The sequence below is a fragment of the Paroedura picta genome, chromosome 8 (assembly GCF_049243985.1).
Source record: "Paroedura picta isolate Pp20150507F chromosome 8, Ppicta_v3.0, whole genome shotgun sequence".
In the NCBI taxonomy this organism is placed as follows: domain Eukaryota; kingdom Metazoa; phylum Chordata; class Lepidosauria; order Squamata; family Gekkonidae; genus Paroedura; species Paroedura picta.
The window spans coordinates 79475498-79492748 of NC_135376.1; the positions used below are offsets into that span (position 1 = coordinate 79475498).

Below are 17251 nucleotides of genomic sequence, written 5' to 3' on the forward strand. Positions count from 1 at the left end.
TGGAAGTAAACATGCTGGGAAAAAAAATGAGATTGAAAACATACCCACTGGGAGAAAAATGCCAACAAATGGTGAGGACAAGGTTTAAGCACTGCCCTCTCACCTTTTTCTACTGTTCAATGAGTCCTTCTCCATCTGTACCCACTTTGCTCAGATTCAGCACAATCTAAATTAGACTGTATTGCCTGCATATCTAGTCTGGTATGACAATGTCTTTTAAGGGCTCAGTTGTGCTAAAAGGCAGTTACAGGTTGTTTAAGTTGCACTTTTCTGGACTATACCTGTCATTAGTTCCTTCCCATTCAAGAAAAATACACTTGATCGACACATTCTGTTTTAATTATTTAAATAGTTCTCTACTCTCTTGCCAGGCTGCCCTACCAACCGACCGTTTCTGTTTTAGTTAAATAAGACCCTTCTTCCAAGCTTGTCCACATGTAAGTCCAACTGAAAAAGCATCAGGGTTTTGTTATGCTATTCAATATGGAAGAATCTGATATCTACATGACATCTCAATTTCTATTTTTATCAAGATGAAGTTACATAGCAGAACCAGAGGTGGAATGATTAAGTATATGACATTAGCCTTGGAGCAGCCATGAAGTGAGAGGCAGGGCTCATCATATATGGTCAGCGGCACTCATTTCATTACCTCAGCAATTTTTAAACATCCTTATTTCAAGATTTGAGATGTTCATGACAATGATTCCAAACTTTTAATTAGCCAGTATTGCTGCCAGCACCCATGAAGTGCCTTGTGTAGACTCCAATATTCTTAAACAATAAATAAATTTGCTCCTAAATATGCAACAATCTTATGACAACAGATCATTTCAGCAGTGAAACTAATACTGTCTTCTGTGACATTCAATGGTTTGAATCCAGTAATCTATCAGCAGAAGGCATTGGAGGTAGAATTTTGCCAGTCTCTCCTTCAAGCATTCCTTCCTCAACTAGCTGATTCCCAGGGTTGCTAGACCTGTGTGGACTAATAGCTATGTGCAATAGAAGAGGGCAGTACCATTGCCTCTGTTCCCTACTATCAGTGGAGCTATGCTTGTGGAAGATGCAATCCTGCCTGCCTTCCCCACTGCAGCTCCCTGACACATGGCTTTTAGTTTATGTGAATTCTGTGACCTACAGGAAATTATCTTTTCAAGACTAGATGGGATTGCTGGGAGGGGAAGGGAGTGTGGCAAAAATCTATATCCTTAAAGCTGATGGATTGCCAATCCAATCCTCATAAGAAAGGAATTAACTGGTGGTTCTTTTATGAAGATGTCTATTGAAGAAACTCTGATACATATGAATAACTGAAGGAAAATGTCAGGAAGGATCTTTGGAGACAAATAGGAAAAGGAAGGGATATAATGGAGAACCATGAACAATGTTTGAGATGACCCATGGATGAAAACAGTGTTCTCTTAAGAGAAATTAAGTGGGGAAACTCTGTTCTCTCCACACATGTATTACTCTGACTGCACAGCATTATTTTATGTGGCATTTCTGTAGGGCTGCAATACAGCATATGTCTCATGCTGAACTAGACACAGGGCAAGTAAAGAGGCACTGGGTCCTTCACTGGGTCCTCCACTCTTATTTTATTGTTGCTCATACTGAACTAGAACACTAATATATTAACATATACAGTATATTTTAAAAAGCATCAGACTACAAATGAAACCTGAATATTTAAAAGCTTTCAATGTTGATTTTAAAAAATATATATTCCTTTTTTCTCTCCAATGGGGACCTGAAGAGTCTTAAAGCATTGCTCTCCCATCCTCCATTTTATCCTTTCAACACCAACCCTGTTGGGGTTGCTGACCAAGTGCTTTGTTCTTTTTTTGAGTCCAGATGCTATGGAATGTAATGACTGATACAAAAATACATGGGATACGCACATTTTGTCACCTATCCAGGGGTGACAAAGGATACCTTCTGCACTCATTATTTTCTTTTTTGGCATTTGTGGCTGAACAACAGTCTTTTAATGCATAAATATTTGTTCTCCAAAATATTAGAATTTGTCTGATAAAAATAAGTTTGTAAAGTTAGAAGACATTTCCAAAGTCCATTTCAATGTGTGTATTATTTTCTAGCAATAATCAAAAGAGTAATTTCAGCGAATGTTCAGCAGTTTGGCATCACTGGCTGTTAATACTAATTAATGGAAATAATGTATCTACAAATTAGAACATCACATTTAACTGTGTGGAGTGGGATTGTTCAAGAACCCATGTTCTTTTGCCTCTCATTCCATTTATAGTTGACTCCAGTCAGGCAAATGGTCTGGAAAAAGTTTTTTGGAAAGTTTAGTATGTCTAACACTAAAACAATTTATTATTGTAGGTGGATTATGTAATTTCCATTGCAAAGTTCCAGTTGTTAGGCCATATAATTTTATTTTTAGTATTAAATTAATCATTCCACCATTGTTTTAAAACAACAGCTAAAGTGGCTTAATTTGACTTACCCGGTTTCCTTTTTCCCCTGGGGAGCCTGGTAATCCCTATAATATATTTATGAAAACTTTAAGAAGTAAATAACTTCCATCCACCTAGAATTTCTTATTTCCTACCGATGTCCGGAAGAGTGCTAGCTCAAACCACATGCAAACAAAATTATACTAAAACTAACCTTTATTAGCAACAGTAACATTTTTTAAACAAGAGCATTTCAAAAATAAAAATGGTCGAAAGTTATTTTTTCCCACACACAAGAGTTTTTATTTTTTCATTCTTTAAAATCTCATGTTTTAAAAAACTAAAAAAAAATTCAGAAGTAAATAGTCAAAAGTTAAATTGGACCATTTTTAAAACATGAGGTTTTTAAGAATAAAAAAACCTCTTGTGTGGGAAAAAATTAAGGCCTACAGCTAGGCTCAAACTCACAAAGCTGTGATATTTAAGGATAAGTACCTTACTGGCTGAGCCACCTTAGCCATGTTATACCTTAAAGCCTGTAAACACTACACAGAATGTTCTCTTATGTTTTTCTTATATTTTAAAAAAGAAAGAAATGCAATGGCTTCTTGCAATCATTTTTTAAAGAAAGGAATCTAAATGTGGCATGTCTCCTTCAATTTAAATAAAGAAACTGCCAAAGATTGCCCTGGCAAGTGTCTCCCCCGCCCCCATGTGTAAGGCACAGGTTGGGAGGGAGAAGAGAAAGAGGCTGTAGGCAAGAAGGGTTCATCTGTACTTCTGACATTAATGCTGCCCTTTGATCACCCCAGAAGTGATGTTACACCTTTACAACAGGTTATGCCTTCACCCCTTGGTTTCGGCTTGGATTTAGAAAATCCATTGATTTCTGCCTGTGGAGAAGGGCCACCCTGCTTCTGGTAGCAAACAAAAAGTTGGCACAATATGGTAAATGAGGCCATAATTGGCAATGCACTGCTGTAAATATGGTAATACATGATTACAATTAATTCTACATCTATGAATTTTTTCCCACTTCAAGCTCAAAATAAGAAAGCTGTACTCTATGAGAATTTCTCACCCAAAACTTGTGAAAATATATTTTCTTTAAAAGTTTTTTCTCAAATTCAAGAAATAAATGAAAGCAGAAGTCTACTGTAGTATGGTTTCTTGTTGGAGAAATAAAAATGCTTGTACACTTACAGAAAGTCCTGCTGGCCCCATTGATCCTGGAATTCCAGGGTCTCCTTTACTGCCCTAAAACAGAATTAGGATTTTTAAAGAACATTACAGAACATTACAGATGTAGAGAAGGTGGTGAGTGTTGCATCTGTTATTGTGCCAGTCTGCTGCTGATATTGCAAGAACAGCACTCTGGACTCAGCCCTTTCAGCATGCTAAAATGGGATCTGAGAGAGCAGTTTGCCACCACCATCCCTCCAAAAGGCATCTTTTGCTTTATATATAGCTTGATGACAGAATGTTAATATGACACTTTATGGGACATCATCTAACATCCATACTAACTTTCTGCTGTTAATCTAGGAATCAACTTCTTCCCATCATAAATATAATACAATAAAAAATAATTAAAATCAAAGGCAGTCTAAGAGGCAGAAAGTATTATTTATTATTAATTATATTTATATGCCGCCACTCACAGACATGCCGTCTCATGGACGGCATTCACAATCATTAGATTATATGAAGAAACTTTGCTAATCTTAAAATGTTGATAATTGTATAGGGACTAGGAATGTATGCTCATATATACACACACATATATTTGGAATCTGCATTGGTATACATATATTTAGAATCTGCATAGATAGTTAGAATATTAGGAATCTGCATAAATAATCAAGAATCTCAGAATATTCTTTTTATTATATTCAGAATAGTCCTAGAATAGTTATATAATCTCAGAATATTCAGATTATTTGGAATCTGCATAAATAATCAAGAATCTCAACAATACCAGCATCCTGATATTGGAAATAACTAGGGGCAGTGGTTTAAAGTACCATACTTGTTTTTGTTTCTTTTGCAGAATTCCCAGGCAACATCTAGATGGGGGGGATGTCTGTACTCACATGCAAATAGGATCAAATAATAGGAGGAACTCTATCTGCTTAGTCACATGGAAGAGTTTTGTTCCAGATTACCGTATTTGCCGGCGTATAAGACGGCTTTTTTCCTCTGAAAAACATGCCTCCAAGTGGGGGGGCCGTCTTATACGCCGGGTGCTCTTCTGGCGAGCAGCAAGCGGCGGCGAGCGGCGAGCGGCGGTGGGCGGCTCCCCCCCACTGGGTGAGCTGCGCCGGCGGGCGGCGAGCGGCGAGCGGGTGGCGGGGAGCGGCGAGCGGCAGCGGGTGGCGGGGAGCGGCGAGCGGCGGCGAGCGGCTCCCCCCCACTGGGGGAGCTGCGCCGGCGGGCGGCGAGCGGGTGGCGGGGAGCGGCGAGCGGCGGCGAGCGGCTCCCCCCCCCCACTGGGTGAGCTGCGCCGGCGGGCGGCGAGCGGGTGGCGGGGAGCGGCGAGCGGCTCCCCCCCACTGGGTGAGCAGCGCCGCGGGCGGCGGGCGGCGAGCGGCGAGCGGCTCCCCCCCCCACTGGGCTCACTCAATATTTTGAGTTGAAATGTTGGGGGGTCGTCTTATACGCCCAGTCGCCTTGTACGCCGACAAATACGGTATTTCTGATGGTGAACAACAAGGATAAAAGCAGGCCTGGGTTGCAGCTTGACTCCATTACAGGCTACTTCAGCTCAGAAAATCTTCTTTATTTTTACAGTTTCTAAAGCCAGAATGAGGTCTGGATAACAACTTTTTTTCAAGACTGCAACTTTTTCTCAGTGGCTCAACATCCGTACTACATGGAAGCTTATATATATTCTTCAATGTATGAAAATTTCTCCAATATATAATGTATATAACTTTCTAGTGTGAGGAAACGGATCTGCCCACCCTGGAACCTGGGCATAATCCTGAATGCTTCCCTCACAATGGAAGCCCAGGTCACAAAGTCAGCACAGCTGGCATTCTACCACCTCTACCAAGAAAACTACTAGCACCCTACCTGGCCCTAGAACATAGACACAGTGATCCATGCGACGGTCACCTCTAGACTGGACTTCTGTAACTCGCTCTATGCAGGCCTGCCCTTAGCCTTGATCTGGAAATTCCAGCTGGTTCAAAACGCAGTGGCCAGGGTCCTCACAGCAACACCATGGAGGTCCCACATTTGGCCCATTCTGCATCAACTACAGTGGTTACCAGTTGAATTCCGGATCAGGCTAAAGGTTCTGGTAATTACCTTTAAGGCCTTATGCAGTCAGGGCCAAGTGTACCTGTGGGACTGCCTCTCTGCCTATGACCCTCAAATCCATTCATGCCCCTGGACCTGTTTGCACTGTTATAGTCCATTACCTCTGTTATAGTTATTAATGTTAATAATATTATTGAGGTTGTAGTTATTGATTTTTACATTTCATGTAAACTGCCCTGAGCCCCAGGGGAGGGCGGTATATTAATATAATATAATATAATATAATATAATATAATATAATATCATATAATATCATATAATATCATATAATATCATATAATATCATATAATATCATATAATATCATATAATATCATATAATATAATATATAAATAGTATCCAAATAACCATAGGTTCTATTAATACAAATTCGAAGGACTTGATGTGACATTCAACTACTCCATTTGAACCTTTGAATAGAGTAGCATTGTTTGGATACTAGAACTGGAACATTTCTAGTAGAGGCAACTGGGCTACAGCCTGTTTGTTCACCAGAGATTGCTTACCCTCTCTCCTTTTGGTCCTGCTGGTCCGGGAACACCAAGTGGTCCTGGAGTGCCCTGCAATTTTATAAGAAAGTAAGCCCATTAAGTCATTTATTCAGTCAAATGTCTTTCACAGTGGACAGAGTAGGCTTCCTCATGGAAAAAGAGCTGAGAAGGAGATTTTTTGTTATGCAAAGTATTCAATTAAAATACTACAGCTTTCAGAGTGAATGGAAATAATAAAGTATATTTATTATGAAGTAGATATTATAGTAATGATAATACTTCTAATTCTTTAGGTGATATATTTTATTTTCTTCTTGTTCCATCATCAACAAAGCTAAAAGCTGTAGTATAAGGTACGATGTGAACACATTTTAAGTTTTTCAAGAGTCTGGATTGGTGGGTATAAGGATAGATTACAACGCATTTTATGAAGGTAACTTGTCATGCAGGTTGATTGGTCACCATGCCACAGGCAATAAGGCAGATATATAGTTATACAGCAAAAAACATCATTCAGTTTCAAGGTTTCTGCTTACCCATCTGTCACTTAAGCAGCAGTCCATGAGGATAGGAAAGGGGAAATCTAATAGAGTTCCTCTGTTTTTGTCCAGAAACATTTTCTGTTTTATATTCCTTTCCTTCTTTGGCTTTAAGCCTTAAGTCATTATATCTTATTGCATGGGGGAATAATAAAAGTTTATTAATTTTAATTTAATGTTGAGTTGCCAAGAGATAGGATATCAATGGCCTGGTTGTATATGTGTTCATATACTGTGATAGAAAAGATAGGTCTTGATCTACATTTATAAACTCATTCTTCTCCAAGAGTTCAATCCATCTTTCTCCTTCTTCATTGAAGTCTGAGTATTTGAAAACTAGGTGAGCCAGAGAACAAGGGTTCTTCTTTGACCTTCCAAAATGGTGTTCACACTCCAGTCAATCAACCTTTTTTTCATTTACATGGAAAGGGATCATCTTTTAATCTTAGTAGGAGTTTAGATCTGTTGTTGAAGAGAATCTTGATTCTGGGTCTAAAGGTGTTTAGTCAAGCTGCTGATTCCAATGAGGGAACTGTGAATTCCTGACAGATGGCTATGCCATTCTGATAATCTAGTTATTTTCCTTTAAAATCTTTAAAAAAATGAATTGGCATTCTGAGATGCCTTCTATCCTTATACTTACTCCATAAAGTATTGCTTGATTTATTTTACCCCCAGAATTTTCATATGACCGTGGGATAATGTTTTTCTCCATATGGTTATTTTATTCAAAATGGATTGGAACTGATTTCCAGATAAATTTTGAGTATATAACACTCCCAAATATCTAAAGGCTGTTACTTCTTCAACACTGGTATACACCAATTTCCAATCATTTTTCTCAGACAAAAATCTTTTGCAAAAACTACAAATTTTGAGCTGTCATATCATTCTCTTCCTAGATATTTTGCAGTTACTTTTAAAGTGGTATGAAGACCACAATTTCCAGGGCCACCATTTAAACACAGTGTATTCATTCAGTAACATTTATACCTTAATAGCTGATTTGTAGTATACCTGACCTTATGTCTGATGAATAGGTTGTTGAAAGGAGGGATTCTTGTCTCTAGTGCCAGCAAGAATCCATGCATTATGTAAAGTCAGAATTTGGCCAAACCCAACATGTATAGGATCATACATGAAATTAATTCCCATATTTACTCTCAGAGACGAAGTCTACACAGAGAACATACATGTGTTATATTTGGTTATATTTGGATGCTTGCAGGCAGTAAAAATGCACAAAACAGGCAAGAAGGGGATGCATAGACCCATTATACACAGGCTAGAATGCCCGAAGTGGTGGCAACAGGGGTTCGGGGAAAATCCCTGATTATGACCGACTTCGCCACCATCCAGGGCCCAGCACAGCACAGCCCAGGGCCATGGAAGGCCCACGTTATAGAAATGTGGGAAGTTCTGTAGCTTCCTGGATGCTGTGGGTGCCTGCAGGGGCTGTGGCGGGCCAGCACTGTGCATAATTGCCAACGCGGGCCTTTTGGCCCACCCGGCCCCAACCTACGGTGTCCCTGTAGGGACACTGCATGCCCCTGTGGGCTCTGTGGAGTCAAGGAGCCAGCAGGGGCATCCCCCTGCCCCCGCCAAAGCATGTGGAGGGGGTCTGTCCCCCCCCCACTCCCCATCTCCCACCCCACTGGCCGCTGCCGCTTACCCTGCTAACCCCGGTGCAAAGCAGGCGTGCCCATGCTATGCCGGGGCAGCCCCGCATGCCCTGCTCCCGTGCGTTCATAGGGAACGGCAGGGCATCCTGCCCCACCGCAACAGCACGGCGGCAGTGCGGATTAGCTGCCGCCCTGCATAAAGGGTCATAGTCTTTTACTCAATCCATTCCTCACTGCATGGAAAACCATGTTCTTACCCAAACCAGCTCTAAATCACCTGAGAATAATGCTTAAGAACTTGTAATAAAAGGTATTTTAACTTTAACAAGCCTTCAACAGAAATGTTCACATTTGAGAGAGCAAAGCAGTACCTATTGACCTAGTCATTAACAAAAAAATATGGGAAATCTTAATTATGGATACTCAAGCCTACTTCTCATCTCAACCATCAATAACTGGTCCAAGCCTTCCTGATATTCAATCCAAACAGCAGTCCTCAGGTATCAGTGGTCCCCAACCTTTTTATTGCCGGGGACCACTCAACGCTGGGCACCACTCACTGGGGACCACTCAACGCCTTTTACTGAGGCCCGGTGGGGGGGTAGTTTACTCCTCTACTCTCAACCACTGCCCTAATGCTCTCTGATCACTATGGTAATGTTTAAACATCCCTTCAAAATAAGATACAGACATGTGACAACAATGAACATAAGGAACATTTTATTTTCATGGAAATTTTAACTCATGACAATGACAAATCAATGGGAACCCTGAGCTTGTTTCTCTGCAACGAGATAGTCCCATCTGGGAGTGATGGGAGACAATGACACCCGAAGTGTGTTGTAAAGGGCCAGGGGGGGATGAAGTAAAGGGCCGGGGGGGGGGGGAGAAGGTGTCTTTCGGGGCCCACCTCTAATTAGTTGAAGGACCACATGTGGTCCGCAGCCCACAGGTTGGGGATCGCTATCCTACAACACTTAGCTCTTCTTCTACAATCAATGATTTAGATCTCTCAATCCTGAAGCCTCCTTGTTCTTGCAGAAGTCCCCATCTAACAGGAGGAGCTCTTGGTGGATGCTCAAAAGTATCATTGTAGCATGCCTAACCAGGACTTTGCATGCCCAGCTCAGAGCCAATATGTAGAATTTAAGAAATCATCTAGCTGCTCTAGTACATAAGGGCTCAAATTCTAGCTCTTGTTGGAGCCCATCTGTGCTCCTGGAAAGCTCTCCTAAATCCAGCAGATTCTATATCTGATTTTCTGCCTCTTGTTGTTTGCTACCTGTTGCTTCTAATTATTTCTACTCTGTCACTGCTTGATTATTCCAGGACCGTATGTAGCCATACTACAGCTGGAACCAAAGTGGTGGTGCAGGATGCTAGCAAGTTTTAATTTCTCTGAATTAGTATGAAATTCTTCTAAGACTTCAATAGATTTAGAAGTTGCTACTCTGTTCGGGATTTCATTGTTAGAAGACTGCATCTAAGACTGGGCTAGAGTGGTAGTTTATAGCCCCCCCCCCTCCAATTAATCTATCCAAGAAAATGAGGAAGAACATTTACATCTTCACTTATTTAGGACTGTAAAATGGTTAACATAACCTAACAGCATTAATTTCCTCCACTGGAAGATCTTGTATGACCCTACAAATGCAATAAAAATATTTTAAAATAAAATAAAATGCTATAATAAATTATGGGCTCTATCTGACATGAAATGGACCTATTAAAATAACTGCACTTCTTAATAATTGTCCAAGAGTTTTGAAGCACTTCATAAAATGAAACAATGTTCCTATTTTTTCAAAATTAAAATGTAGTTGGCAGAATTCAGTGGTTATTAATTCAAGATAGTTATCCTGGGATAGTATTCTATATCAACATGGAAGAATTCCTAAGTATTTTAATCACATTTTGTCTAAAGTATTGTGTAGTTCACTGATGTCTGCATATCCAATATAATAATCCTTCTAATGTTTTTAAGATTACACTCCAGAGTCAAAAAGAAACCAGTCTTCTTTTTGCAAAACACTGTTTGTGGTTTTTCAGCTTATTACAATGCTGTATGAACTGAGTTTCAGATTTTGAAAAAGTGAATCTGGGATAGAACTCAAGAACTTTGGTGTGAAGATTATTGTTTGGTCACCAGACAGATCAGATAAAAAAAAATCTCAGGAATCACTGACTATTTCATGCAGGGGTGGATTTGAGAAGATCACTTGGGTATATGGAAGCACATGAAGTATGGTATAACAGCATTCACAAAATGACAGTGTTTTATTTCCATATCACCTGTATGTGCAAATTGCTAAATATTCGTTCAAGAAACTGCTTGGAATAAATTGACTGCAGTTAAAATAACAATGTACCAAACTGCCCTTTGCTCATATAGCTCTCATGCCAAGCATTACTATGACTGAGAAAGTGACTTTAGTTAAGTCTCACATGGGAGAGAAGACTGAGCATATAATATGAGGACAGAGGTATATAACATTACTTATGTAAACATGATAAGGTTTAATTTATCATAACTTAAAAAATTTAATATACTGGATTATCTTTGGGGCTATATCCTTGGACTCATATGAATATCTAAGGTTATGAGTCATAACTTTACGGTGCTATGACATCAAAATTCAGAATTTTCACTTGCCCTACCCTACTTTTTTGGAAAGACAATGGTACAGATAAGGTTGTGGCAGGACAAAGAAGACAAATCACAGTATTAGGAAAGAGGAATGTAGGGTAATGGAGAAATGGAACTCACCGGTGGGCCAGGCCTGCCGTCTAAACCTGAAGCACCCTGGACAGACAGGGAAGGGTTAACAAAACAAAAGGCAAGAAGGAATGGGGGTAAGGAGGGGAAGGAAGAGGTGAGTGAAGCAGTGACTCAGGACAAACATATGCTCACAATAAAACAACAAAACTTGGATCTCAAAGACAGGTGATGGTACTTACAACAAAAAACAGACACTGAATGTAACATTGGCTGGTTGATCAGTTTGGGAACACTACATCTTAACATACTCTATCAGAACTTCCCTCCCAAGAGTATTTCTTGGTTTATGTGGTAGAGGTGACTGCAAGAGCAGAACTAAGGAACAGCAGAGGCCAACTAGACAGGAATAACTGAGTTCTAATGTACACTGATGTTTTGAAACATTTTTGGAAGTGATTCATGTGCACTGAGTCCCAAGAAATAATATTCATTTCAGCAACTTTCAAACAGAAAAGAACCAGTTGGGGAAGCAATACAATTCTTGGGTCTTCAAGCATTATGTGTACTGGAACTATAGTGCTATAGTAATTATAATTATAGTTACCTACAATCCAGTAAAATGGACAAAAAACAATGAAATCATCTCCACACTACAGAGATCAACTCACTGTGAGAAAATGGCTGCTTTGGAGGGTGGACTTTATGCCATTGCACCTCACTGAGGTCTTTGTCCTCTCCAGGAACTTCCCAACCCTACTCCCTCATCCCCACCAGTGATGGATGGGGGACCTGGCAAACCTGATGAAAACAGATGACACCCAACTCTAAAATCCTTTAAAGTCTTTAGACACAATTCAGTCCAAATCAGTCCTATCTATGTGCCACTGAAAGCACTGAAACAAGACAGCTAGTTCATACAGCTGGTAATTAAATGTTAACATGTGTTGATTGAATGTTCAAGAACAAAGGTGATAAAAGTTCAGTTTAAACCTTGGGTGGTTATACTGGGCAAAAACATTAACATAAAAGAAAATAATCGATATCCATTGAGATGTGCATCAGCATTGGCTGTATGATTATACTATTTATACTTCATTGAATTGAATGAGCTTGTACTATTAACACTGAACAGAACTGGAAATTAAGAGGTCATTCCTATAAGCTTTCTGAGTTACCTTGATCACTGCAAATTAATTACATAAATATTTCAAATCATATTTATAACCTGATCATAAAGTTCTTCATAGGTAGCATTCTGTTATAATTAAGGATGCTTAAAATGGGTAAGGAATTTGAGAATAATGCTAATAGGTTTTTACATTCTGAAAAACTGTAGCCATGGAAACATAATATCCTAACAAGAGAGAAACCATAAATACACTTGGTGTGAGGAATAGCTTTTGTTTAGACTACTTAGATCAGTGGTCCCCAACCCCTGGTCCGGAGACCGGTACCAATCCGTAGATCAGTCAGTACCAGGCCACGGCTCCTCCTCATCCTCCTCCCCGGCCGCTGCCTCGAGGGCTGCCCTGCCACTCTGCCGCCAGCTCACCTTTGGTGCTGTCCAGCAGCTTCCATGACTGGGGCTCCCCCTCGGCGTGGCACTACACAGCTGCTGCTGGCAGCGCCCCCCAGCAGGTGACGGGAAGTCAGGGGCGCCAACAGGAAAGCAAGTGGAGCAGGGGCTCAGGTGGCGGTGACGTCCCTCTGCAAAAGACTCCCCCCCCCCCGGGCCTCAGTAAAATTGTCAAGAGTTGACCGGTCCCCGGTGATAAAAAGATTGGGGACCACTGACTTAGATTATTTTTTCAATATATCTGTTAACAGTTGTGGCTAGCAATATAGATCAATAATATTATATTATTGTCATGGCCTGAACGACTCTCCGGCTTCGACCTTGGTGTGATTAACGACTCCCCCTTCGGCTCTCCTTTGAACGTTGGCTGTCAAGGCTTCGGATAAGATCCGGACTGGACTTCTGACTACTCTCTGGTATGCACTCTGAACTTGGGTGACTCGGCAAGTGTGCATTCCTCTGGACTAACCTTGCGTGTGCCAGGCTTGGGCAGCACATTTAGACGGTTACTACTTTGTGGTCTTTGTATATCACACTGGTGAACTTCATGTACATTTAGAGAGTTTTGATTTGGAAACTTCTAGAGCTGGCTTTTAGACATACAAGGCCTCTCTCCTCAGATACACAGTTCTGTTCATACCCAGGAGTTAGTGCTCTCTGTTCAGTTCTTTTTCATTTGCTACAGTGTTATGAGCATCAGGCAACTTCTCTTCAAACCTCTAAGGTTAACCTTTATTATTTTTAAATCAATTTCTTTTCCTTTCCCTCTCTAGTTTTCACCACTTTTTCAGTCCTCTGCATTTCATTCCATGGTGTCTCATGTGGTGCAGAAGGCAGTATCATCATCAGAAGAGTTGTATTCAACTGACTGCCACAATTCATGTGTCTAATGTTTGGAAGATCAACACACATTTAAAAGTTGTGTTCATCATCTGAAGTGTACAATGCAGTCTCCTATGTGAGAGCCCCCTTTGCCTCAAACACAATTACTGAATGTGTGAGATATATCACTCAGAAGAAATGTGCCTTGATCTTGGTGCTTCCTGTTTCTTCTCTGATGCCAGATACGTTGATCCCTGAGTCTTCAACTTCAAGTCACCGCAGAACAGAAACAAGCCTCAAAAGTTTTAGTTGATATAACAAGAAGGAAGCACAAAGAGAAACACCAATCAAAGGTTGCTACTAACTGGGTAGTTTCTTTGTGTATTCCTGCCTCCTCATCTTCAGATTTGCTTGAGCAGACCCTGGAACTGTAGCCAGTAATTAAAATTCTTTCAAAATACCATTACAACTAGAATCCAATGGTTGATATGAATTAACTCCAGTTGTTCAACTCACTGGCTATTTCTCTGAGAAATAGTTGAAAAACTTCTCATCAATATCTTCTCAACACCTCTGTCTTACAGACTACCACCAATCTTGCAGTAGGAGAAATCTGTTCTACGGTTTTTCCAGATGTTCCTCCTTGAAGTCCTAGATATAACAACCCTTAGTATCATGGATACAAGAAGAATCTCTGACTTCTCTCTCCATTAGAAGAAGCAGAAGAGTTGGTTCTTATATCATAGAATCGAAGAATCATAGAATCATAGAGTTGGAAGGGGCCATACAGGCCATCTAGTCCAACCCCCTGCTCAACGCAGGATTAGCCCTAAGCATCCTAAAGCATCCAAGAAAAGTGTGTATCCAACCTTTGCTTGAAGACTGCCTTAGGCAGCCTATTCCACTGCTGAACTACTCTGACTGTGAAAAACTTTTTCCTGATATCTAGCCTATATCGTTGTACTTGAAGTTTAAACCCATTACTGTGTGTCCTCTCCTCTGCAGCCAGCAGAAACAGCATCCTGCCCTCTTCCAAGTGACAACTTTTCAAATACTTAAAGAGGGCTATCATGTCCCCTCTCAACCTCCTTTTCTCCAGGCTGAACATTCCCAAGTCCCTCAACCTATCTTCATAGGGCTTGGTCCCTTGGCCCCAGATCATCTTTGTCGCTCTCCTCTGTACCCTTTCAATTTTATCGATGTCCTTCTTGAAGTGAGGCCTCCAGAACTGCACACAGTACTCCAGGTGTGGTCTGACCAGTGCCGTATACAATGGGACTATGACATCTTGTGATTTTGATGTGATGCCTCTATTGATACAGCCCAAAATGTTATTTGCCTTTTTTACCGCTGCATCACACTGCCTGCTCATGTTTAGTTTACAATCCACAAGTACCCCAAGGTCTCGTTCACACACAGTGCTACCTAGAAGGGTATCCCCCATCCAGTAGGCATGCTTTTCATTTTTCTGACCCAGATGCAGAACTTTACACTTATCTTTATTAAATTGCATCTTGTTCTCATTTGCCCATTTTTCCATTGTGTTCAGATCTCGTTGAACTCTGTCTCTATCTTCCGGAGTATTTGCCAGTCCTCCCAATTTGGTGTCATCTGCAAACTTGATGAGTAGTCCTTCCACCCCCTCATCTAGATCATTAATAAATATGTTAAAAAGTACCGGGCCGAGCACCGAACCCTGAGGTACCCCGCTACTCACCTCTCTCCAGTCTGATGAAACACCATTGACAACAACTCTTTCAGTGCGGTTCTCTAACCAATTCCCTATCCACCTAACGATCTGAAAATCCAGATTGCAGTCCTTCAACTTATCCATCAGAACATCATGGAGAACCTTGTCAAAAGCTTTACTAAAATCCAAGTAAATGACATCAACCAAATTTCCCCGATCCAGCAAACCTGTTACTTGGTCAAAAAAGGAAACTAGGTTGGTCTGGCAGGACCTGTTGGAGACAAATCCATGCTGACTTCCTTGGATCACCAAATTGTCCTCCAGATGTTTGCAGATCGCTCCCTTTAATATCTGCTCCATTATCTTCCCCACAACAGAGGTCAGACTCACTGGTCTGTAGTTTCCCGGGTCATCCTTCCTCCCTTTTTTGAAGATTGGAATAACGTTTGCTCTTTTCCAGTCCTCCGGGACATCTCCAGTCCTTAAAGAGGTTCCGAAGATGATGGACAAGGGCTGTGCAAGTTCTCTGGAAAGTTCTTTGAGTACTCTCGGGTGCATTTCATCTGGACCAGGGGATTTGAACTCATCCAGTGCAGCTAAATGCCTCTCGACAACCTCTCTATCCATGTTAACCTGCCACCCAGACACTATCCTTTGGCTATAGCCATCTCTAGATGTGCCTAAACACTTTGACCTGTGGGAAAAAACAGATGTAAAATAGGCACTAAGCCTTTCTGCTTTCTCTGCATCTTTCGTTAGTGTTTGTCCATCCGCACCCAACAGCGGGCCTATTGCCTCTTTTACTTTACGTTTGCTCCTCACGTAACTGAAAAATCTTTTCTTGTTACAATGGGCTTCCCTGGCCAATCTCAGCTCACTCTCAGCTTTGGCCTTTCTGATGATTGCCGCTTTTCTCTACCCGAAGGAGTCTCAAAGCGGTTTACAATCACCTTCCCTTTCCTCTCCCCACAACAGACACCCCATGAGGTGAGTGAAGCTGAGAGAGCGCTGATATTACTGCTCGGTCAGAACAGTTTTATCAGTGCCGTGGTGAGCCCAAGGTCACCAGCTGGCTGCATTTGGGGTAGTGAAGAATTGAACCCGGCATGCCAAATTAGAAGTTCGCACTCCTAACCACTACACCAAACTTGCTCTCCCTGTTACTGGAAACAAAAAATGGCACTGCCATCAGAATACGGGAAAATATTCTATTGCTTCATACATACATTGTCTCATACATGATTTTGAGAACCTTGCATATCCACATGCCAGCTGGAATGAGTCAATTTCCCAATATTAGCCGCAACATCCTCTCCACTGTGGTCTTCTCCTGCATCTTCATCATAAGGATACCCTTTTGTTTTTATGGTAATACAAGCTCCAGCCCTGACAGCAACTGAAATTGCATCTCATGACTTCTCACAGTAGACCAAAAATACCTTGTCCTCTTTTGGTTCATACATCATCTTGCAGGTCCTTCTCTACGACATCATACAAACCTCATCCTTCCACAAATCTCTGTTTGCTGTCAACACACTAAATCATCTGGATGCTCCAGGCAGAATTTTTTACTTCTTCATCAACAGGTAATTTTGAAAGTCTTCCATCCATCAGGGTAATTGAAAGCATTTAATCACCTTTGCCTCTATACAGAGATAGGACACATCCTTCCAATCCAATGACTTCTATCATAGAGTACTTGTTACACCTGCATTCTATAGGCTTGGCATATTCATTTCTTAAAGTATACATAGCTGCCCTCTGAACTTTAGATCCTTTGATCCAGGGCCACTCACTCTTTACTCAATCTCTGCTGAAATAATTATTCAAGGGTATCACTGGCTCCACTCTCCACTTCCACCTGCATGAGACTTCCACCTTGTAGCCAAGTATCTGAGCTCTTAAACACTAGCAGCCCTAATCTGTCTATTCATAAAGTTACTTGTATTTTGCTCAGCAACTAGAGCCAATTATGCCAGCACTGTGCTCAGAAATCTCCTTTTTACAGCAAATAGGGGGTCTTGTGGTTGGACATCAGTATT

The 17251-nt window shown here is 41.0% G+C and overlaps 1 protein-coding gene across 1 annotated transcript in view; it reads right to left on the minus strand.

Annotated features, from left to right (window-relative positions):
* Window positions 1–17251, minus strand: part of COL13A1 (collagen type XIII alpha 1 chain) — a 152777-nt gene that overhangs the window by 17700 nt on the left and 117826 nt on the right. The window contains exons 33-36 of the mRNA XM_077350539.1: window positions 11170–11205; window positions 6257–6310; window positions 3630–3683; window positions 2477–2512 (exon numbers count right to left, since the gene is read on the minus strand). Coding sequence (XP_077206654.1) covers window positions 2477–2512; window positions 3630–3683; window positions 6257–6310; window positions 11170–11205 — 180 coding nt within the window. The remainder of the gene's footprint in view (window positions 1–2476; window positions 2513–3629; window positions 3684–6256; window positions 6311–11169; window positions 11206–17251) is intronic.